Source organism: Paralichthys olivaceus, chromosome 18 (assembly GCF_024713975.1).
Source record: "Paralichthys olivaceus isolate ysfri-2021 chromosome 18, ASM2471397v2, whole genome shotgun sequence".
Classification (NCBI taxonomy): Eukaryota; Metazoa; Chordata; class Actinopteri; order Pleuronectiformes; family Paralichthyidae; genus Paralichthys; species Paralichthys olivaceus.
Genome location: NC_091110.1, coordinates 5,662,524 through 5,685,230, shown reverse-complemented (window position 1 = coordinate 5,685,230; position 22,707 = coordinate 5,662,524). Strand labels below are relative to the sequence as shown.

Genomic DNA, 22,707 nt, shown 5'->3' with positions numbered 1-22,707 from the left:
CTAGAATCATCCCCACTAATGCGATATCTTTTGTCAAGGACAATTCCACTGGAGATTTGTGGGACTTAAACTTAAATTATTAAAATGAATTCCTTGCGTGGACCTCAAACTATTATCATCTGATAGATTTGTTGAAATGGGTCTTTAACAATACATCAGGTTATTGTTACCATGTTCCAACTAGATTAGTTTGTTAACACTAGTTCCAGTAAAGCACAGGTGTTCACTTCAATGATGCACTCCTGACACCTGTTTTTTTAAATGTATCCATGGTGGTGTGATATTCATATAAAATAGAATGCATTCATACATTTAATTACTTATTTATGAATAGATCCTTACATTTTACCAGCAAAGGGAGAGCTTACACTGTGTTAGTTCATTTATTATCCTTTTTTTCAAGTGTTCAAAAGGTTTAACTGCAAAGTACAATTACTTTCAGTATTGAAACAGTATTAATTAGCAGATTCTTTTCTCTATTCATCAAGTAATCTTTTAATCTAAATCTTTTTTCTAAAGCTTAAGTTCTTCAAATTGCTTTTTTCTGCCAGGTAACAGTACAAATGTATTCTTATTGATGTGCCATCATTTTACTAACACACTTGTCAAAACTGCAGCTCATTCATTAACTTGTTTCCCTCTACTTTGACAATTAGAAATATAGAAAGCTCTCTGAAGCTGGTCATCAGACAATCACACCTATAGAGAGGTAAAGCACTTGTGACACAATACACTTGCTCAAGGATCTGTGTTAACCAATAAAAGAAAAGAAAACCTCCACCCTTATAAAATCAAGATGATCTCTGACTAAGTGTACAGATAAGGATGATTTCTCTCTGTGACTCCTTTTAACAGGTATTACCACACCTTTAAGAAGTTAATATATTCCCACCAAAGAAAACCAGGAAGAGTTCAGAATCGCTTAATAATGCAACGTTAGGCTGTTTAAAAGAAAGCAGGGTTTTAACCTGGGTGACAACGGCCTAATACTTGGGAGTTTTATTTGTCCAACCCAAAGTGAGATACAGAGATATGAGCGAACATTCACAATTGGAGCATTATGGACTTTGGATTAACTATTATGCAGCCAGAGTAATATTTTGGTGAAGATAAGAAAATGTGGCTTTGCAACATTAGTTGAAAGCCTTTTATTTTTTTCGGTCTCCGAGTGGCACGACAAACTGCTGTGTGTGTGTGTGTGTGTGTGTGTGTGTGTGTGTGTGTGTGTCTGTAACTGCACTGCTTTGAAACTAGTGTGAGAAAAAGAACAGTACAGTAAAGAGTGAACCTTATCTTCGATTCCAGATAAGGTCTGTTGTAAATGATCATATGTGAAACTTGATAAATGAAATGCTCCAACAACAGGATTTCAACATCACAGTGGAAAAATAACAATCGTGTATGTTTCTGTGATTCATGTGTACATTGAAGAGCAGCATTATCACAACACTGTATGCTTTTAATTAAATGAACGATCAAAAAAACGCACGACTGCACAAGAATAATACAACAGTGTATGCATGTAGTTTGAGGAAATTACCCCAAAGTCTGGACACACTGGAGTGTTACGTTATGCATACCACCAGTCAGCACTATCATGAATACCTGGCTAATAATCAACAAGCAGCTGGCTACCAGCTCTTGGATTATGGACCTACAACAATGACAAGAGGCAGCTGGCAGGGCCTAGTCCTTGTTTACATTATTATCACCACAGAGAGAATTCCCTTTGAAGGTTGATCAGATCCAGTGTGCGTTTTACGACACGACAATGGCAGCCATCAAACTCAAGTTTTGAGGTTTAAGGCAGCAGAGGCTTGTCGCTGTGTTGCAAGAAGCCTGGCTGCAGGAAATTCACCTGCTGAAGTTCCTGCAGTGTTTGTACCATGGCATACAAGTGTATTCTCTCCATGGCAACACACAGCAGCTTCCTGGATTGGTCCAGCTGGGTCAGCTTTGTTTTGCATTGCAACCTGAGATCATCTACAGGGGTGTGTTGATCATCTGTATGAGTTTGTGGATTATAACCTATTCAGACAGCAGACATAGAGAAGATCTAGACTGCAGGCATACTGTCCAGCTGTCTTCGTTGTGCTGAAACCCCAAAGGACTCACTGGTATGTGTCAGGGAGTTTACACAAAACAGAAAAAGACCACAGACCCCTTCTATTTTCACCTGATCGTTGTTTGTGTCATGTCCTCTCGAGGTGTCTCAGGGCTGCTGCTCTTGACAGCATTTCCCCACAGAGGTGACTAACACACACTTTGGAAAAAACAGTAGCCGGACCTGTTAAAATTCCTCTAATCAAACAGAGATTAGCTCCCTCCGCATCTATCTCCGTCTTAACGGGATTAAATTACATTAGGAGTTAAGTGGAGGGGGGGGGGGCAGTAATCTGATTAGCGTGTGAGAAAATGAAAACGCCGATATGTTGCAGTGCAGACGAGGCTAATCCCTGCTCCGTCCGCCGAGGCGCTGCGAAGATGCTCCCGCAACAAAAGATGAGACTGCCGCTGTTGTTGAAAACGACACAGTGATACAGATGTTCTGATGCCTTTTTACATTTATATACAAATCAGGCAAAGATTTACTGGAGGTGATCTAACAGACACAAACCAATGGAGCCTCGCTGAAAACATGTAACCACGTACAGCTGTTGATGTGCAAAAACAGCTGCTTTAATATCTCACTAGCTTTACAAGAAAAACACTGTTTTTCCTTTAAATAAATATGACTCGGACAAATCACGATCTGGCAGCGATCGTGTGATGTTGTACAATCATTAGTTTTAGTGAGTGGACCACACAGCATCAGAATGGGACCTGGACGCTACGCTCGCAGCTAGCATCGGTGTTAGCATGTTGTGTGGGGCCCCACAGGCAAAAAAAGCAGCAAAGTAGCACAAACAAAAGAGACTCACCTCAGTCGACGTGGAGTCAGGGTCTCGGTTGATGGTGTCCGGGCTGTGAGGAAGGTGCTAATATCAGAGAAACACTGAAGCAAGTGGACATTAGCGAGATTTGTGGTTACTTCAGTGTGGGTCTCTTTTTTTTTTGCTAGTGTTAGCAGCTAGCTAACGCTGCCCACTTAAAGAGGCACCGTCTCCTCAAGTTCTCCCGACGAGCCGGAGCTTCTTCTGTCCTCACTTTTTAAATAGCAGCGCTACTCAAATAAAAAAAAAACAACAACCAACAGAGTCCGAAGAAAACAGCCAAAGACCAAAACCCCGCTGCTTAATTTGTGCGACTTTGGCGACGCGGGGGCATTTAGAAGTGAAACAAAATCCAAAATGTCCACGACATTCAGCAAGGAAATACAAAAGGCAAAAACGACCTCCGACAGAGCCGAGCAGCTTCCTCTGAAGTGTGCCGCGCCCAGATGTGTGCGCTCATTATTTCCTCTGCGTTCAAAAGAAGAAACATCTGCAGCGACGGCGATGATGGGAAGAGAACAAGTAAAACGCAGCTCGGTCGGTGCGGAGGTGCTGAGCTACATCCAGGCTGTTTTCAAGAGGAACACGACGCGGCGGCGGCGGCGGCTGCTGCTGCTTCCTTCTCCCCGCGACCTCTGCGTCTGCACCAGGGGGCAGGCTGTCGGCCACTAGTCCAGCTCCCACCGCCCCCTCCAGGGACGACGACGATGCTCTCGCTGTCTCACCCACACACTTTCACTCAATCCCCCTTATCCCCTCACCCGCAGCCCGTCACACATTTGTTTCTCACCGATTCATGAAACGGTGAAAATGTGGACCAAGCACAGTAATAAAAAAGACACGTTAATCAAAACCCATCCACAACCGTCCACAAGGTTATCACAGTTTCTAGGAATACAAGTACAGAAATTAGTCTTTTTATTAAAATGGAGAAAATAGTTATACTAGTGATTATATTCTTATTTTTTTCTTCTCTATAAACTCATAAACCAGTCCTGTGCAATCCTGAGGCGCCCCCTAGTGTAGTTTAACATTCCCCCCTTGCAGGAGAATTTAAATTATGGAGATCCTCTAAAATATGAAAATCCCCCTTCTTCAAAAATAAAAAAAACAAAATGCTGATGATTCCTTTTTCCTGATTATTTTTCATCAGAGCGATCTGGAGATATATGGATTTCATCCTGTAATAAATGGGTTTGTGGATGCTCTCTGCAGACTGTGGGGATTACGATGTATTCAAAATCTCTCTTGTTGACGATCACAGAGAGGTTTTGTGATCCTGACTGTTACTAATCAAAAGCAGATCGCGTAGAACAGCCTACGTCTATGTAAAACAGATTGTTCACAAATACAGAAATATTTCGGTAAATTTGACTCGTTTTCCAATTTTTCAGAGGCAAAAATAACAAATGCCTTAAGACAGACTATATAGGTTTAGTTCCAGAGCATAATCAAAAAAGATGTCATAACTTCCCAGAGGCTGAGGTCACAACTTTACATCTTTTATTGTCAAACCAACAATCCAAAACCCACTGAAACTGATAAAACTCAGAAAAGCAACAAATCATCATACCGGAGACCTGAAGTACAAAACCCGAAACAGTGTTATAATAAACTTAGTGTAAAGCCATTTTTCTAGTACCATGGACCTTTATCAAATTAGAAATATACCCTGCTTAATTCTCAAAAAGACTCTTAAAAGATTACATCAAACTACAGTGTTTATGTTTCCCGTGACCTAATGAGTCCTTTGCATTGAAAGAAGGCGTCCTGGCACGGTGCTCGTCCCAGGTAGGTTTCCAGCATGTCCATTCCATCCAGAGAGCCACCGACCTCCAGGATCACCCTCCTGTACTCTTTTCCAACCTGCGTTAAGGCACAGATGTGCTTATAAAGACATTTTACACAAAAACAAGATGAATATTTACAATCAAACATATAAAGATGATCTATGACACCCACCTTTGGATTCATAATGCCTTCCTTTTTGAAACGACTGAAGAAAATGTCCATGGAGTAGACTTCACTCCACAGATAGCTGTAGTATTGTCCGTCATATCCTCCGGCCAAGTGGCTGAAACTGGCAGTCATGTTGGTGCCTGCAGAGAACATGTCTTTGTCATCATAACAAAACGGTTGATGTTCCAAATTATTAACATATATTCCCAAAAAGTTTTGGGTTCCAGAAAGGATAAGAAACTCAAAGATTGCCTGCCTACAGTGGGGTATTCCTTTTATTTTTAATTAAAATTCCACTTATTATTATTCCATTTTATAGGAGGCAAAATACATTTTCATGCATGTATATCTCTGAAACCCTAAATAGCCGATAATCACCTCTGGGTAATTGACAAATAAAGTTCCTAAAAGGTGTTTTTAGCAAAGGTATTTTTTTTCAGTAAAAGTATTTTCAATATAGATGTGGTACATACCTTTGATATTTGTTAAATAACTTTTCAAACCATTTAAATAAAGTTCACCAAAATGTCAGGTGGCGCAACAAAATATCTATAAATGTTCATATATATTTTCAGAAGAAAAAAAATAATAATAATGCTAGTGATGTTTTCACTGGTGTGTTTCTTTTAAATTATACTTGTACTAACATTAAATAATATTATTTTTTGAATGTACTGAAATTGTATATTTGACTAAAATGATATTATAGGATTAAAATGTTTCAAACAACAATGCACAAGGACATAAGAAATATGATTGTCTGTCTTTGACCCCATGCTGCTTACATTAAAGCAACCACTGACCTGGTGTAGCAGGAACACCCAGGATCTCCTGGCAGTGCTTTGCAAACACCTCGGCTGTATCGGCACAAGGGCTGGTGTGCAGCGACTGGTCCACTTTACTGAGGACTACCTGACGCAGGTTCATCAGACCTGAGGGGGAGAAACACTCTCATTGTGAGTTTGTTTAACATGTCAGCACATGAAGAGATTTGTTTTGAGAACAGATGTGAGAGAGTTTTGGTGTCGGACCAGTGTTGGCCACTCTGGAGGCGATCAGCTTGTCGAGCAGGTTGTCTGGAATCGCGCTGCCGTCCTTGTAGTGGCGAGACATCCTTTTCAGGGGCTCCTTCTCCCACACCCAGTTCTCCAGCATCTGCGAGGGAACTTCCACAAAGTCCGTCTCCACCAGGGTTCCACTGAACTCTGAAAAAGTTGTCTGACACAAACAACAAGAGAAGTTCAGGTCCTCTCATTCTAATTAATAATACAATGAACAGCACACTGCTATAATGGAGCTGTTGATTTACAGTCAGTGGTCTACCTTGGAGCAGAGCTCGTGCATCACGTGACCAAACTCATGGAAATACGTCTCCACTTCATGGTGCTGGAGGAGGGAGGGAAAGCCCTTTCTGGGTTTGGTGAAGTTGGCCACCATAGCTGCAACCGGGAGCCTGCGTTTTCCATCCGGTCCTCTGCAGCCAGGCTGGAGACCAAAGCACGCTGCGTGGCCATACTTCCCCCCCCTGGTGGAAGTTAAGGTCGCAGTGTCACACAGTGAGGAGTAAATCTGGACACAAACAATCATGACATTACAAAGATCGAGAGCTCTAGACACTGCTTGAATCTCATTATGACCTCAGACAAGGAGGTTATATTATTATTTTCAATCAATTGTATTATTTTTCAATCAATTGTTTGTTTGATTGCCAGTTAGTGATTGTGCAAAGACTACAGAATGGATTACTTGGTGAATAGATGTGGTATTGGTCAGGAAAGAACCCATTAAATTTAAAACAGATCCAGATCAGGGGGCAGATCATTTTTCCACATTTTTGTGAAATTCTCAAGAAATAACGCAGAGATCTTAAAGAAAAGATGAGATTTGGTGCGGATCTGAATAATGATACAGATTTCAGGATTACACAAAAACTACAAAACCGGTTTTCTTGAATTTTCGTGAATCCAGGATGGGGTTTTTTTGTCTTTCATTGCAAGTTTCAACATTTTTGTGAAATTATCTATAAAATAAATCAGACATCTGTCCAGTGATAATGTCTATAAACAGGTGGAATTGGCACACATTTGGATAATGATCAGAAGGTATCTGATCTCAACATGTATATGCAATATGGTGATAAAGTGGCCACTCAGCCTGAGGGGCGGATGTATGCGTATTCTCTACCTCGGGTGCAGGTCCAGGTAGAACTGGCCGATCTCCTCCCCCGTCTCCGTGTCGTGGGCTGAATAAAGTTTGACATTTTCGTGCCACACATGAGCATGTTCCACCTCAGTGAACGTGAGCCCCAGCAGCTCCTGGTAAATACCAAACAGTCCCTCCGTCACCACGTCGAGCGGGAAATACTCAATCAGTTTGTCCTTGTTCACCGCAAACTTGCCCTGTTCCACTTGGTTCATGTAGTAAGGCATGTCCCAGGCATTGATCTGTTCGTCAAACGTCAAGCCCTTCATCAGGCACTCCCTTTTTTTTAGGGCAAGAATATATTTCCTCTCCTTGATACCTATGGGCTTCAGTGTCTCGTAGAATGTATCTGTAAAGCAAGAAAAAACATCATCCGTTCAATAAGTTAGTTTTTTTTTGTTATGCCAACATTTAATTTTTGTCTTATTTCAGATCCAATCTCAGATCACTCTACAATCTCTCTCCAAAAATGTGCATGTCTTTGAGCCCTCTGTGTGTGTGGGATTGTGGGTTTAAACTGCATGTATAAAAAATGAGTGTAAAAAGAATTTCCCCCTTGTGAGATCAATAAAGGAAGTTTAACTTTAAGATACAACAGATCATAGAAGAATACTTTAGGGTCAGTGTGTATAGTGCCATCTACAGATCAAATTCTAGACTGCAGCCCTCACTACCTTCCTTTTTAGCACCTATAGAAGAAACTACAGTAGCACCCCCTCAGCCACAGATAACAGGTTCATTTGTTGTTGGAACACATGGGGTCAGGAAACAGCTTTATATTAAAGGTATAGATCTTTACTATGTGCTCATTGTAGGCTAATACTAATGCAAGCATTCTTAGTTTAAGGTGATTATATACTAATAAAAACAGAATTATGAATAAAATAGATTCCCCCTAATTCCTGAACACTTACCTTTAACTAGCTTTTACTTGCTTCTCTGTTTCTATAACCTATGTAAGGTGTCTTTGAGCATCATTAAAAGTGCTATAGCAATACAATGTATTATTAGTATTATTTTTTAATAATTTAATCTACAACTACAGGAGGATGTTTTGTCTTCTAGACTGTTCACGTAAATCATTTAGCACATCTTTTTAAAACTGCCTTTTTATTCTACACATCCTCGTTTTGCACTAAATTAACCAGAAAGTGGCCACACACATCGAATGCTTTCCACTTGACTGTGTGAACCACCACTTCTTTCAGCAGCCGTAAATAACTGTGTGTCACACTACATACAAGAGGCATGTTGTGCAACATGCACTCCATCACATTCCCAGCAACAGTGTCATATTTGTAGTTGAGTCTGTTTACTCTCTCATCCATCTGTCCAGTTTAGTTTCTACTGCAAACCAGCAGCTTTGAAGATGGCATGAGACTTCAGTATTCCTGTGCACGTGTCTGAGAGTGTCAGACATACCTAGAAAGTCAGACACATTGCCTGCATTCTTTGCCATGTTCATTTCCAGCACGTAGTTAGCATGGCTGCTGTAACCGAGTAAGTCTGCGACCTTTGCCCTCAGCTGTATCAACTGTTCCAGGATTGCCGTGTTTACCTGGAAAAAAAGAAGAATGTGCAGAATGAGATTTAAAGATCAGCCAACTTATACAATTTTACAAAATATCTAATTTGATTAATTTAAGTTAGGATCAGTTCTGGGTGATTTGGCTACACCTGTGGTCAGCAGGTGAAATAAAACAACAATTACGCCAATTTTTTCCTGGACAGCTGCGGTTAACGCTAATGTTTGGAACAAATACATTATGTTTCTTGTCACAATAAAAGCCTTGTTATTTACCAGTAGAAGACTTTTAATATGAAGCACAGCCTGTGAAGCCAAAGTCATGATTGACCGCTGAGAGTGACTTGTCATTGGTCGAGTGTGTTTATCAACGAGATACTGTGACTCGAACCCCCGAATGCTACCAACGCTCAAAATGTGCAAAATATACACTCTCACACTCTGACCTGGAAAAAGTTAGTCATGCATTCATATTCTCAAGACTCAACAACTACTCCCTTCTCCCTGGCATAGATCAGAAGTCACGCAGCAGCAAACCTTTTTACTGGTTTTATAAGGCCACATCACATCACATTAATGCTGGATTTGCTCCGCTAGCTCCTTGTTTGGTTTAGAATTGATGTCAACTGATCACTTTGAAAGCTCGCCTTGGTCTGGCCCCAGAAACAGGACAGAAATGTTGACCTCATATGAGCTGCAGCTCGTAGCCTCAGGTCCTCAGGTGGAGCCCGTTCTGGTCGTTCCAAAGAAGTCTAAAGGTGACGTGCTTACCAACAGGACCCCTCGGCTGAGGAGAAGAGGCTCGACATGTCTTTACTGTGATGTTGTCTTCTTTCATCTTTTTAAGTTTTCTGCTTTTATTATTTGTATTTATTTGCTTTCATGTCAGGTTGTCTTCTTTTTAATTTTTACCTTTCTTAATATTTGTAATTACTGATTTTACACAATACTGTCCTCATCACTGATACTGTCCTTTGGTTTGACCAGTTTTACATTTTTCACAACTTTGAGTATCCTGTGTCTGCTTTGTCTGTCAAAGCAATTTATAAAGGCTTTTCTTAAAGGCTATATATAAATGATATCATTATTAAAATGGATATTTTAGCTTAATTTGTGAATAGAAAGAGGAAGTTGAGAAGCATTGTCCATCTTCATATACTGTATAGTCTATGATGTCAAGTAGCAGCAGTAGGAAACGTGTTGCAGTATATATTGTACTCATTGCGATAATATTACTAACAATATTCCTAGATACAAACATGGATCTAGTTCTCTAAATTCCTATTGTTGTTAATTTGAACCCTGTAATTACTGAATGTAAACAATTAAAGGCACAGTGTGTAGAATTTAGTGATATCTAGTGTTGAAGTTGCGTGTTGCAGCTGAAAACCCCTCACCTCACCCTCTCCTTCCAAACATGACAAGATCCTGTGGTGAACTTCAGTTGTCATAAAAACTCAAAAGGTGTTTAGTTTGTCCAGTCTGGACTAATGTAAACAACATGGTGGCCTCCGTAGAGAGGAACCCCCTCCATGTATATATAAAGTATTTAAATATAAAGGGCCTTTTCTAGGGTAAAGAAAAATACAATTTGTACAATTTAGATGAAACAAACTATTGAAAACATCATGAGGATTATTCTACATTAGATTTCTGTCATAGATCCCTTTTACCTAAATCTTACACACTGGACCTTTCAATGGCCATGAATAATATGAAAAATGGGATTTAGATTTTGTGAAAATCTTCAGGATTACGTTAATCACACAAGTAACAGCATTATTTCTCCAGACAAGGCTGCATACAAGGACAGGATCTGCGGTGGGAGAAAGGGTCAGCGTAGGATACCCAGATTTATTATCAGGCTCCGGTTACCTCTTTACACCGGCTGTGAAAAGCTGTTTCCATCTTCCTCCTGGTCTCAGGGTTGTGACACCGCTTCATCAGGGGGAAGTAATGAGGATATTCAAGTGTCACCTTGTACTTCCCAGTCGCTGTCTTTTCCAGTCCGTTGAGATAACTATCAGCGAGTCCACCTTGACAGCAGAGGACATAAGTGAAAACTAGTTAAATCCTATTCATACCAGCAGATATTGGATTATGTCTTGTAAGCTTACCCAGCTCACGCTCAGAGAAGAGGAGAAAAGTGTTGTCCTCATTCAGATTCTGGTTAAACTCTATCGAGAGTTCACTGATGAGCTTGGACGTTCTTTTTATTTCCTTAAGAGAGAAAAGAAGCAAAGAAAGAGGAAATCCAAGTCAGGGAAAGTAACATTTGATTTTTGATATGAGACATGATTATTCAGGAATAATAATAAGAAGTTATGAACAAAAGTAGCTCACGATTAAACTTCAAAATACAAGACTTGCACCTGCCATCACTTCAATGATTGTCCTAAAATGCACGAGAAATAATTTATCTGTCTTCTAATTCCTGAACCTCTCGGTCTGTTTGTGATTCACATATCGCCAGAGCCGTTCATCTTATCGGCCTCACACTTGGCGTGTGAATTGATAAGAGCCCAGAGAACTGCAGTGTTGAGTTTGGTGCAATTTTGGACACATGACATGTTCAATATCAATAAACTTTGAATAACCAGGCAACCAGAGCTCTGCAGCAAGTGTGGCTGAGACTCATCAATGTGACGTTGTTGATCACGCCAACGGGGCCGTTCACGACAGTGGCAACAACAGCTGATTCTCCAGTTTGTGGTTCTGCGGACTGATTCGAGCTTCACTGAACTTTGAATAAACATCTCTTTGTGCAGCAGTGGTGGAGCAGCCTCAAGGTTTGTGGACTGAGTCCGGCAGATGGTCTTTACTTGGTGTAGCTGTATCACAGGGCCAACATATGACGAACAACCCTTCACACTTGTATTCAAACCTATGGATGATTTAGAAATGGAAGAGTCATCTCGAGGGGATGGAGGGAAGTGGCCGGGAGCAGGAGACTGTTTTTTTGAGATTCCTCGAGCCCACGGGTGTTTGGACTGTGGGAGGGAGCCGGAGTACTTGGAAAAAACCTAAATAAAACCAGGGAGAGCATTCAAACTCCACACAGAAAAACCCCTGTCGGACCAGGATTCACTAAGAGTCAACAGTGGTAACCACCCCCCTAAGCGTTTAAACAAACATCTCACATTACCTCTTGAATGTCTTTAGACAGGTGCAATCCTCTTCTCTTGCCCAATGTAACAAGTCTGTCTATGAACCTCTTTTCTTCAGGTGAAACGTCGTCTTGGAACTTTCTCTGTCAAAACATTCACTCAGAGCATTATAAATATGTCTGCTGCCTGTCAGCCAGCCCGGCCTGCATGGAAAAAACATATATCATTAGCTACTGCTGATTCGATCAGATTGAATTTCATTTCCAGGCTAAAAAAGGAGCAGTGATGGAGTCAGATTAGGCAACGGTATCATTGATATTGATCTAAATCAAGTCAGCACTCACAAATCTATCATATGTTGCCCTCTGGCTGACATTAAATGTGAAAATGATCTATAACAGGCTTGATAATGTGAAAAATTAATTTATTAAATCTTCACAAATTAGACTAATATTAAGTTAACACCTGTTCTACTATCTTCAGGAAGTGACCTAATTAAAGCAGTTTTTATATCAACCTCTTCCTACTTCATGGTGTCAGTGATGTGTGCGTTGAGTGGATGTGACATGAGGTGTACCTGCAAGGTAGTAATCCGCTTGAACACGTCCTCCCTCATACTTATCTCCACATCAAACTCAGACAGTAGTTTGTCGGCCTCTGTGCTCGCTGAGCGAACCTCTTTGGAAGGACAGACGTACTGAGGGAAGTCGAGAACATGGCGTGACGCTGAGGGCACAGAGCAAATGCAGAGGACACAGTGAATGTTAACTGTGGTTTGAGCACCATATTAGGGCTGTATAAAAAATTACCAATAAAAAAGTTAGAATGGTGTTAATATAAACATGTCAACAACTGTCACAGGAATATAACACTAGAAGAAATTTCTAATTGTTTTTACATTTTATTTAGATTTCTGGTTAACGTCTGTGGACCCCTCCAAGAGTTCCCGACCCCTGGTTTGGGAACTACAGGGTATTTACAGCACCGAGAAGATACAGTGTAAAAATAAACTACAGTGACGACTCGTCAAAATGCAACTGTGAGGCTCATTACCTCGGCCATAGGTTATGGTTTTACCCCTGTCTGCTTCTGTGTTGGTTTGTTTGTGTTTGAGCAAGATTATGCAAAAACTACTGGATAGATTACCATGGAAACTGGTGGAAGGATGTGGTTTAAGTCAGGAAAGAACCCATTAAAGTTTGGTGCAGATATATAACATTGTGAAAAGGGGCATTGTTGATTGACCTTTTCACCAATTTCCCAGGGATTAAATTCTGGCTCTAGATGATAATAGTCAGACATATTAAGGAGACTGTAGCATTGTTTGTCTTTTTGTGGGATTTGGTGAGAACAAGAAAATAATTCTGATTATTACTAGATGTTGTAGTGTTAATGGAACAATGTGTAGAATTTTGTAATATTTAGAGTTGAAATTGTATGTTGCAGCTGAACACCCCTCACCTCACCCTCTCCTTCTAAATATGAAAAACAAACTGTGGAAGCTAATGTAAAAAACATGGCAGCCTATGTAGAGAGGATCCCCTCGATGTAAATATTAAGTATTAAAATATAAAGGGACTTTTCTAGGATAAAGAAAACTACAATTCATACAATTTAGATGAAGCAAACTGGTGAAAACATTTAAATTTCTGCCAATAGTTCCCTTTCACCTAAATCTTACACACTGGACCTTTTATACTTACATGCATAATCCAGTTTGGCATCAGCCAGGGCTTTCAGGGTGTTTTCAACAGTGACATGTTCTGTGCTCAGGGACCCAATGTCATCAAAGACCTTCTTCACTCTGTTAATCAAGTTGTCTGCAGTGGTCCTGATCTCTTCTGGAGACAGGTCCCATCTCAGTGTGTTTCTCTGGTTCCCTGCCTGAGAACAGTCTCTGGCAGACACCACACACACGTTCTGGATGGTCATCCTCAGGACAGGTTTGGACAGGCTGTAATAAACAATAACCATCATAAATTCCACACTAATTCCACAGCTATTACATGTAGACATATGAAATGTCCTATTAAACGTGAGCAGTGGATCATAACAGGTGGCACGAAGGTATGGCAATAAAATTCTTCTTCTCTTTCAAGCCCCCCACTTGAAACGTGCCCGGCATGTTTCTCATGCTGCGCTGTGACCTTTCCCCCACGTCCACACTGTTTGTCGGGTTTCACGACATTGCAATAACGGAGGCCATTTAAAACAAGACCATAAAAGCGTGCTGGTGGTGGTGGCATTATTACGCGTGAGGCAGCTGTGGCACAGGAACGACGAGCCAAAACACACAAACAGCTCAGCTGTTCCACGAGTGTCACTTTAATATCAAGAGTGCGTGTCAATAACACACACACACACACACACACACACACACACACACACACACACACACACACACACAGCAATTACGCATGAGGAGCAGTGTAACATTTCAATGAACAGTTTGAGCAGCAGCGGATCTTTGGAGCAGTGTGCGTAAAATGAAGCGCGTACCTGCAGCAGAGCGTTCGGCGCACCGCAACTCTTAACGCACACATGCAGGCGGTTTCATGCGTTTCCCTGTGCAACAAACAGACTTTCCTGTGTTCTTACTGTACTGTAGGTCAGTCCCACAGGAAGCTGAAGTCTCTCTGCCTCCCCCCCCCCCCTTTTGCATGTGGGGTATGCCTCTTGTTTCCGCTGTCAACGCGCAGGCGCAGAGGACGCACGGGAGGAGGTAGCGGAGTAGGAGGAGGAGGAGGAGGACACGATCCAGCCGACACAAAGTCCACATGACGCGGTAGCAGCAGCAGAAAGCTGGATAAGAGCTCAGGTAGGTGGGCGGGGGTGGAGGATGCTTAGTGGTGGTGGTGGGGGGGGACACACTTTGATTAGCATCCTTTGACAAAATGTTGTTTATAAATGTGCCATCATAGGGTTTGCAGGAGCCCCCCCCCCTATTTGTGGTCGCTCTCCTCGCGTTGTTTTGACAGAAGGGCTGCGATTGTTTCTGCAGACAGCATCACACGAGCCGTGCAGAGGCGAGCCGAGCCGTGCCATCAGTAAAGACAGGCTGCACCCAGCCAATGCATCCAACGAGCTTGGGGGAAAAAAATGTATAACGGAGCCTGTGTGATGAATTCATGGACACTTCGCCTCCCATTGTGGTATTACATCACAGCTCCTGCATACGTGCATGTGCGTGTGTCAACACACGCTCATGGAGGATTGGGGGGGGGGGGGGGTTGTAGCAGGTGAACATAACAACGCATGGCTGCAGCACGTGATGGAAATGTGATGTTTGTGTCTGCTAATCATTTCCCCACAGGAACAGATTACGCTCAGTGCTGGGCTCTCTTCCTCAACCCTCCTGCCTAACATGGGACTGTCATGGATCCGCAGCCTGTCTCATTGTTTTATTAGAAACAACAACCATTTTTGCTTTCATCCTCCTTTACGTTACCTTGGAAACCAGCCAAATGCGCCACCAGCATCATTTATAGCATTGATGTTTGAGAGGCTGGATTAACATGGGAGACAAAATGCTAACCTACTTTCTTTGGGAGTGTGTACCATGTGAACCCTCTACAGGAAGGGACCAAAAGATCAAATAAACTGCAGGGTTTGCCTTAAATGATGTCATACATTAATGATTCAAACTCTTAAACAATTCATTAAATGAGCAACAACCAATTTATATAATCCGGGGATTATGTGGACAAGTGGGCAGTTGATATCCAGCCCAGAATAATAATTATAATCATAATTAAAAAAAACTATGTTATGCTCCAATGCATGTTTACAGATATGGCTTGAATGACATAAAAACAAAACCTGAATAGGAATTATTAAAACCTTATTGGAAACAAATGTTATGTAGATTCTGTCCATGGATGACAACACTTTGAAAAACCTGCACACATACACGATTCAGGATGACATATTGTGTACTAATACAATTAATATAAATACAATTAAAGACCGCAAAACATATTTTCTTAATCAGCTCCTGAATGAGTAATGTAGCCGGTGACAAATACACGGTTTGTGCCAAAATTGGAAAAGGTACACCACTTTTAATTTCTGCTTATTTAGTCATGAATATTAATGTCATAGACAAATACTTTGAGGCATATAGTTTCCATTGTAGTGAATGAAGATAGAAAGACTTCTGTATAATGTTATTTATCATGTGAACGCAGATACATGTTGATCTGTGTTGAGTCACAAAAACTTAATCCACTTAAATCCTCGTGAATTTATGATTGTGTATCAGTACTTGTATAATTTAAATAGTGTAATGCTGTGTGGGTAATTCTCTGTTTCACTCCACACAACTTCCTGTGCCCAGCAGTTTCCAGATAAAAATGGCCGTGGAGAAGCGCTTGGCATTCTCTATTGTGCAGTTCCTACGAGATCAAACACATTGTGGAGCTTTGAATTCTGATGAGCAGGAGAGCCTGGAAGGTAGGTCGACTTGCTGTATCACTTTTAAAATATATAGGACACTGCTCTGGTCCTGTCCACTTCAGAATGAGCTGAATGTACGCCCTCAGTTCACTGTCACATTGTAAAGAGAAGAAACAGGTTTTCATCATCAAGGAGAATCATTAATGGCTAGAATGTGCTGCATGTGTGGCGCTCGTTAAAACGATGCTGTCATATGTCACTGATCCTCCACCACAGTTGCGATCCAGTGTTTGGAGACCACCTTTAAGATCAGCTCCAGCGACTGTCACCTCGCTGTGCCTCAGCCGCTGTCAGAGATATTCCTCAACTCCCTGCTCAAGGTGGGTTCTGCTCAACACACTGTGCCAGAGAGTACTTTCCTATGTTCACTGTTAATGCATTAAAACCTCAACAATACAATACATATTGATCAGCATGAAAAACTAAACTCAGTGAGAAAATAAACACGAAACAGCACAGGATGAAAAAAACAATGCATGAGTCACAAACAGATAATCGTGATATAACTTTGAAACAGAACAAAATGACAAACACCATGACCACACGGCTGATTCAATTGTATTCAATCTAAAATGATCCACTTTGAATTCAGTGGACAAAGAGTTGCAAATGCTTATTTCCCAAACAGAGAAGTCTTTCTTTAGAATTTATGAAATGGCACCTGACCATACTATGTATACACATTACATTTTTGATATTTATGGTGCATATACCTGAACAATTCTACCTTTCATCAAGGAGATGGTTAATACACAACAGCAAATTACATATATGATATGTTATCTAAAGTCAGCGCTGTGTTATGTCAAATATAAATGTATATATATATATATATATATGTATCACTGTTACAGTTAGTTCACAGTTAGTTCATTGATGGCACTGTTTTTCTGTTTTTCCTCAGAACGACAACATCACCATCCCAGAGACGTCCCCTTCTCCAGAGAACATCGAGCAAGCGGAGCAGCTAAAGAATGAAGGTAACATCAACTCATTTACATAATCTTTCCATCTCTAATGGGTTTATGCACTTGAGTGTTCGGCTAACACAGGAGGGACAGTTGCACAGGAGCTGATCCCTGCAGAACTAAAAGAGCCGCACTACGTTATTCAGGTGTTTTATTGTTTTCTATGTGATTTGCCCTGAATATCTCTCAGCACCGATATCAGGCTCAGCAGTGCTGGAGCAAATGAATCAGTTGGTTTGATTGATTTTTAGAAAATGAAAAGGAAACAAATTTGATAATTGATTAACTCAGCAAATTCTAAAAACATACAGTGGTTCTAACTTCTTCAATGTGTCTTACATCGTGCAAAATGTCGTAAATGTGATATATTTGACTTAAGGTTGAACAAAATAAGGTTATTTGAAGATTCTTATATGTTGCAACTGCAGTCAAAGTACATGAGTCTGTCCTGAAGTGAACGATCGAGTATTTTATTTTTAGGGAATAATCACATGAAGGAGGAGAACTACAGATGTGCGGTGGAGTGCTACACAAAGGCCATTGATCTGGACCTGAGAAACGCTGTGTACTACTGCAACAGGTATTTACGGGTATGAGGTAGTTGATGCCGTCAGGTTGATGGGATGCTTTAACTGGACTAGAGGGTGCTTGTGAATTGAATCCCCTCCTTGTGCACGGTGCATATGAACTTAATTAAACGAACCAAGTGATAAAGGCAACCATAACGTCCTGTGCAGGGCTGCAGCTCACAGTAAACTGGGAAATTACACAGAGGCCACCGGTGACTGCGAGAGAGCCATTGGAATCGACCCGACCTACAGTAAAGCTTATGGACGGATGGGGTGAGTTATAATAATGTCATTTACTGTTAAAAGAGATAGTGCTATTGAGTTGTTGTGCTCTTATAGTCTGCTCCAGAACGACCAGACGTCTGTGTCTCTCTCCTCTGTGGCTGCAGGTTGGCTCTAACAGCCATGACCAAGTATCCCGAGGCCATTTCCTTCTTTAAGAAAGCTTTGGTTTTAGACCCGGAGAATGACACGTACAAATCCAACCTGAAGATCGCCGAGCAGAAGCAGAAAGAAGCAACCAGTCCAGTGAGTGAAGCAAAGAAATCCCTCGAAAGGGATTGTAGTTCTGTTTCTCTTTTCCTTCTTTTGTTTCTTCAAATTGTATCATACGGTCGCCCTTTATATCCTCTCACAGAACCTCTGACGCTCATCCACTCACACAGACACACACCTACAACAATTCAATAATCTCTGACCTCCTTCCTTTTCTAATATCCTTTTTTTCTCTCTCCGTTTTTAATTCAATCAAATGTTATTTGTGTAGCACCAAATCATTATAAACTCTATCTCAAGGCACTTTACATATTAAGATAGAGACTTTGAAATTACACAGAAACACAACAGCTCCCACAATGAGCGAACGCTGTGGAGAGACAACCTCCCTCTTTAACGTGTCTTTGTGTATTGCGGTATAAGTCATAAATAAAAAGTAGAACAAGCTGTATTTACCTGTTTATTTTGTTGTCCAACGTGATTATTTGTGTTGGACAGGTAGCTGCTGGATTGGGATTTGACATGGCGAGTTTAATCAACAACCCTGCCTTCATTAGCATGGTAAGAGCATGATTTATAACATGAGCACTGTACATGAAACTGTAATAGGCACAATAGAGGCTGTGATCTGTTCGGGAAAGTTACAGTTTCTCTTGGAGACAGGTGTCTTCTGCTTGTTTTGTCTCCGGTGAGTTTAAGTTTGATATTTTCCTCCTAATTAGCCCCACGAGTGGGCGTTAATTAAAAGTGTATTAGTAGTGTATAAGTGGAAGAGGAGTTTATTGCTTTATAGCAACAAGGAGCACCAGATTATCTTTTCTCCCAAAAGCGCCAAATCAATTGTCGTGTTAAAACATTTAGAAAAGACCCGACTCATTTCAGCTTTGTTTCTTTTCACAGGCTGCGAGCGTGATGCAGAACCAGCAAGTACAACAGCTGTAGGTGTTTGAAGTCGAGTTTGAAAACATGCTCCTCAGACCTTAATGTCGTGTGACTCACTGTCCCTGTGTCTCTGTGCGGTCAGTATGTCAGGAATGATGACAAACGCAGTCAGGGGTCCTGCAGCAGGAGTGGGCGGACTGTCAGACATTTCCAGCTTGATTGAAGCGTAAGTTCACTCAACTCGAAAAACATGATCACGTCACATGTGTGATTTTCAGAGTTTTATATGAGTTGTACAGGGACAATTTAATTTAAGAGAAAAATGTTAAAGTAGTGGTAGTTTGATATTTTGGGAGCTCGATCCTTCACCAATTTTTCCCTGGAAAATGTGTAAAAATCTTGCAACGTTAAAGAAAGAGAAAAAAGTCCATCTGATTCTTTTTTGTTTTTGCATGATTCTACTTAAAATCAACCCAAACCAACAAATAGATGATGGACAAAACCTCCTTGCAGTTTTTCAATCCAGACAGGAAACTGTTACGTTAGTGCCCTCATCTAAACTCATCTAAAAATCTAAGGTCATACCATCATTGTATTTATTATTTTACATATCTCTATGTATTTTTTATTTATATTATTTGACTCCTTTAACTTATTTTCCCTTTTATTTCTTTTAACATTTTTTATTCTGCTCTCTTTAATCTCTGTTATTGGATTTTTTATTTTTTTTAACTAATTGTTTTAAAATTGGCTCTTTGGCTTTCAATTGATTTCTTTTCATTTTGTCTCTGTGTTGTTTTAAATGTCCCTGTACAACCTTGAATCCTCCTCTGTTCTTTACGAATAAAACTGCCTTTCCCTGCACATAGACACTGTGGCACCTGTAAAAAGTCCAGAACAGCATGTGTTATTACTCTTTAATTACTTTATGGCACCCAAACAAATCTTGTACCCCAGAAAACCCAGCATGATGACAAGCTTTCGGTTCTATCAGGTTTTATCTGTTCTGAAAATGTGAGGAGATAAAATGAGATGTCACACATTCAGTGGGAATATACAGTGCAGGAAAAACTCAATATGTCATCTTGCCCTCTCTCTCTGTGTGAGCTGTTGTTGTGGCAGAAAGCAATTCAGCAGGTAAACAGTTATCTCATCTCTGTGCCAGGGGACAGCAGTTCGCTCAGCAGATCCAGCAGCAGAACCCGGAGCTGATCGAGCAGCTGAGGAACCACATCCGGAGCCGCTCCTTCAGCGGCAGCGCAGAGGAGCACTCCTGATCTATTCAGGTCATTTTCCATTTTTCACTCTGTCCAGAACTTGTGCCCAGATAAACCTGCTGCTGTGACCACACCACCTCCACTGGTTCCCAGTCCCTCAGCGCATCCAAGTCTTTTAATCTTTTGTAAAGTGTCTTTGAGTGTCCTTGAATTGCACTTAGCAAATAAAATGTTTTATTATTTGTGTTTAAAGGTCCAGTGTGTAAGATTTAGGTGAAAGGGAAGAAATGTAATGTAGAATAATCCTCATGATGTTTTCACTAGTTCATTTCATCTAAATTGTATGAATTGTAGTTTTCTTTACCCCAGAAAATTCCCTTTATATTTAAATACTTTATATTAACATCGAGGGGACCCTCTCTACGGAGGCCATGTTTTTTACATTAGTCCAGACTGGACAAACTAAACACCTTTTGAGTTTTTATGACAACTGAAGGCTTCCACAGTTTCTTTGTCATGTTTGGAAGGAGAGGGTGAGGTGAGGGGTGTTCAGCTGCAACATGCAACTTCAACACTACATATCACAAAATTCTACACACTGTACCTTTAAAACTAAATCCGAGTTGAAAATGTGTTAAATATGAATTTTATTAACATGAATTATTTTTTTCTATTCCAGCCTCACGTTTATTTTTTATTTTCTCCAAGGAAGGGCAACCATAAGGCGCGATTACAATCTCTACACCCATTTCTGAAGGCAGAGACGAGGATGGGGGTTGAAGGCACTTTACCGTGACTGAAGGCTCTGTGGGGTGGACGGAGGAGAGAGCCTGGAGACCGGACCATGAAACGAAGCATCCCACACACATTTAGGGCAAAACATCTCATCGTAAAAAAAAGAAATTAAAAAAAAGAGGCAGAACATGAGTAAATACTTTCTTCAGAGCTTTTACCGCAGAGGTCGTGTTTTACATGTGGTGAAATTCTCTCTTGGTGTCATGGGTCGAGGATGCTTCTGTCTGTAAGTCACGATCAACAGAGGGGGAGGGAGGAATGTACTTTTACAGCATTGCAGGGAACATTTCACAGTTTTGTTCTCGTACAATACACATAGAACATCAGGTTTACAGCTTTGTTTGTATATTGCATATTGTTTTGATATTATTTTTGTAGACAGAACACGCTGGTATTTATTCAGTCCTCGATCACGTCAGACTCACACCACGGCTTCTAAATGAGAAGGGCTCGTCTTCTCAGACAACAGTGTACTTGTATAGCAGTGTTATATACAGCCTGCGTTATGTTGTCATTGCACTTTAGAAAAAACGTTTCCCCCCTTTGAAGCCCCCACTAGATTCTTCATTAACTTGTAACAACTGATTCAGATTGATCATTTTGCATGCACTCAAATCTGGTGTCTGAGGTCAGATGCTTCACGGAAACTTATAGCTATGCTAAGGCAGCACAATGTTTTGTCTAAAATATGTGAATAAATGTCTTGGAAATTGATCGACTGCACACTTTTCTGTCTTTGTCATTATTTAATGACATGTTTCATGTTACATGGAGTAAAAAAGTCCTCAGATATGCTTGTAATCCAACACTGTAATTAGAGGGTTTGTGTTCTTTTTAGTTAAAGCAAACTGAGCAGAGGAGCTGTCCATGTTCCTCATCGCTCAGAAAAAAAAAAAAAGTCAGATCAGCTCATATTTAACCACCACTGTTTCTACAATCATGTTAAACTACCACCGTTATTTGGCAACATCTCAATCTTATGTAATGTAGATAGTATATTAATATAATCATCCCAACATTTGAATTGCAGGACATTTTTTAAAGTTGTCTTTAGGATCATCAGCTGCAATAAGTCATGACCATACAGTCTATGGTCATGACATAAGAGAAGCTGAGACACTTCAGATAAAACATTATTACTATTATTACTTGTTAACAGAAATAAGTAATTATAATAATAGACAATGGCTTGTTTTCTATGGAGCATCCTGATTGTAATTAAACTGAAACATTGGAGCAAACTGATTTTTGGCAGTTGAACATTGAAAACAGTCATAATTGACATTTTAACACATTTAAAGAAAAACTGGTATTCGCAGTACAATCTGTAGTTTCCATTTAACACAGTGAGATAAAGTCTTACTTTCTATCTCTTAAGCATTTTAAAGACAACTAGAAATACAGCACGGCGGCTGTACGCCTCCATCATGCAATTCTCTCAGACTCATGAGGTTACATTCACCTTGACCTTTGACCATCCAAATCAAATAAGCTAATTCATGAGTCTAAGTGAACATTTGTGGCAAATTTGAAAGGATTTTCTTTACAACCCAAAAACATTATACCTCCGGCCGCTGGCTGTCGCTGGTGCAGACGCATA

General features: G+C 40.6%; 3 protein-coding genes across 12 annotated transcripts in view; 1 reads left to right on the top strand and 2 right to left on the bottom strand.

Moving 5' to 3' along the window:
• erbin (erbb2 interacting protein) overlaps window positions 1-3,721 on the bottom strand; it is a 52,566-nt gene extending 48,845 nt beyond the window's left edge. For 4 of the 6 annotated variants that reach the window (XM_020082115.2, XM_020082118.2, XM_020082116.2 and 1 more), the window contains exon 1: window positions 2,922-3,721. The gene's annotated coding sequence lies outside the window, so the exon portion shown is untranslated. The remainder of the gene's footprint in view (window positions 1-2,921) is intronic. The other 2 variants (XM_069514403.1, XM_069514404.1) reach the window with 1 other exon arrangement.
• Window positions 3,722-4,414: 693 nt separating this feature from the next.
• Window positions 4,415-14,431, bottom strand: nln (neurolysin (metallopeptidase M3 family)). 3 transcript variants are annotated; one of them, XM_069513596.1, is made up of 13 exons: window positions 14,317-14,431; window positions 13,430-13,684; window positions 12,304-12,452; window positions 11,765-11,869; window positions 10,737-10,839; window positions 10,495-10,655; window positions 8,517-8,652; window positions 7,077-7,443; window positions 6,216-6,417; window positions 5,924-6,110; window positions 5,696-5,824; window positions 4,896-5,032; window positions 4,415-4,799 (listed from the first exon to the last, which is right to left on the bottom strand). In XM_069513596.1, the coding sequence occupies exons 2-13, from the start codon at window positions 13,656-13,658 to the stop codon at window positions 4,656-4,658; spliced, it is 2,049 nt and encodes a 682-aa protein (XP_069369697.1). In that variant the 5' UTR covers window positions 13,659-13,684; window positions 14,317-14,431; the 3' UTR covers window positions 4,415-4,655. The 3 variants fall into 3 exon arrangements, with proteins under 3 accessions (XP_069369697.1, XP_069369698.1, XP_019937089.1); XM_069513597.1 differs by having other exon boundaries at window positions 13,430-13,680; window positions 14,325-14,389; XM_020081530.2 differs by having other exon boundaries at window positions 13,430-13,680; window positions 14,226-14,385.
• sgtb (small glutamine rich tetratricopeptide repeat co-chaperone beta) lies at window positions 14,411-21,830 on the top strand. Of its 3 annotated transcripts, none has more exons than XM_020081527.2 (12): window positions 14,411-14,544; window positions 16,066-16,178; window positions 16,398-16,501; window positions 17,086-17,161; window positions 17,630-17,729; window positions 17,887-17,991; window positions 18,108-18,246; window positions 18,712-18,774; window positions 19,114-19,151; window positions 19,238-19,321; window positions 20,261-20,381; window positions 20,992-21,830. In XM_020081527.2, the coding sequence occupies exons 2-11, from the start codon at window positions 16,079-16,081 to the stop codon at window positions 20,370-20,372; spliced, it is 921 nt and encodes a 306-aa protein (XP_019937086.1). In that variant the 5' UTR covers window positions 14,411-14,544; window positions 16,066-16,078; the 3' UTR covers window positions 20,373-20,381; window positions 20,992-21,830. The 3 variants fall into 3 exon arrangements, with proteins under 3 accessions (XP_019937086.1, XP_019937088.1, XP_019937087.1); XM_020081529.2 differs by having other exon boundaries at window positions 21,021-21,648; XM_020081528.2 differs by having other exon boundaries at window positions 14,419-14,544; window positions 16,063-16,178.
• Window positions 21,831-22,707: the final 877 nt, after the last annotated feature.

What these genes read in the sequence shown, in the direction of transcription:
- sgtb (XM_020081527.2), top strand. Translation starts at nt 16,079, where the DNA reads ATGGCCGTGGAGAAGCGCTTGGCATTCTCTATTGTGCAGTTCCTACGA. An exon ending in TCCTCAACTCCCTGCTCAAG is followed by an intron (nt 16,502 to 17,085) that starts GTGGGTTCTGCT and finishes GTTTTTCCTCAG; the next exon opens with AACGACAACATCACCATCCC. An exon ending in GGAGCAGCTAAAGAATGAAG is followed by an intron (nt 17,162 to 17,629) that starts GTAACATCAACT and finishes TTTTATTTTTAG; the next exon opens with GGAATAATCACATGAAGGAG.
- nln (XM_020081530.2), bottom strand. Translation starts at nt 14,269, where the DNA reads ATGTGTGCGTTAAGAGTTGCGGTGCGCCGAACGCTCTGCTGCAG. An exon ending in TGTCTAAAGACATTCAAGAG is followed by an intron (nt 10,840 to 11,764) that starts GTAATGTGAGAT and finishes TTCTCTCTTAAG; the next exon opens with GAAATAAAAAGAACGTCCAA. An exon ending in CTTCTCTGAGCGTGAGCTGG is followed by an intron (nt 10,656 to 10,736) that starts GTAAGCTTACAA and finishes TCTGCTGTCAAG; the next exon opens with GTGGACTCGCTGATAGTTAT.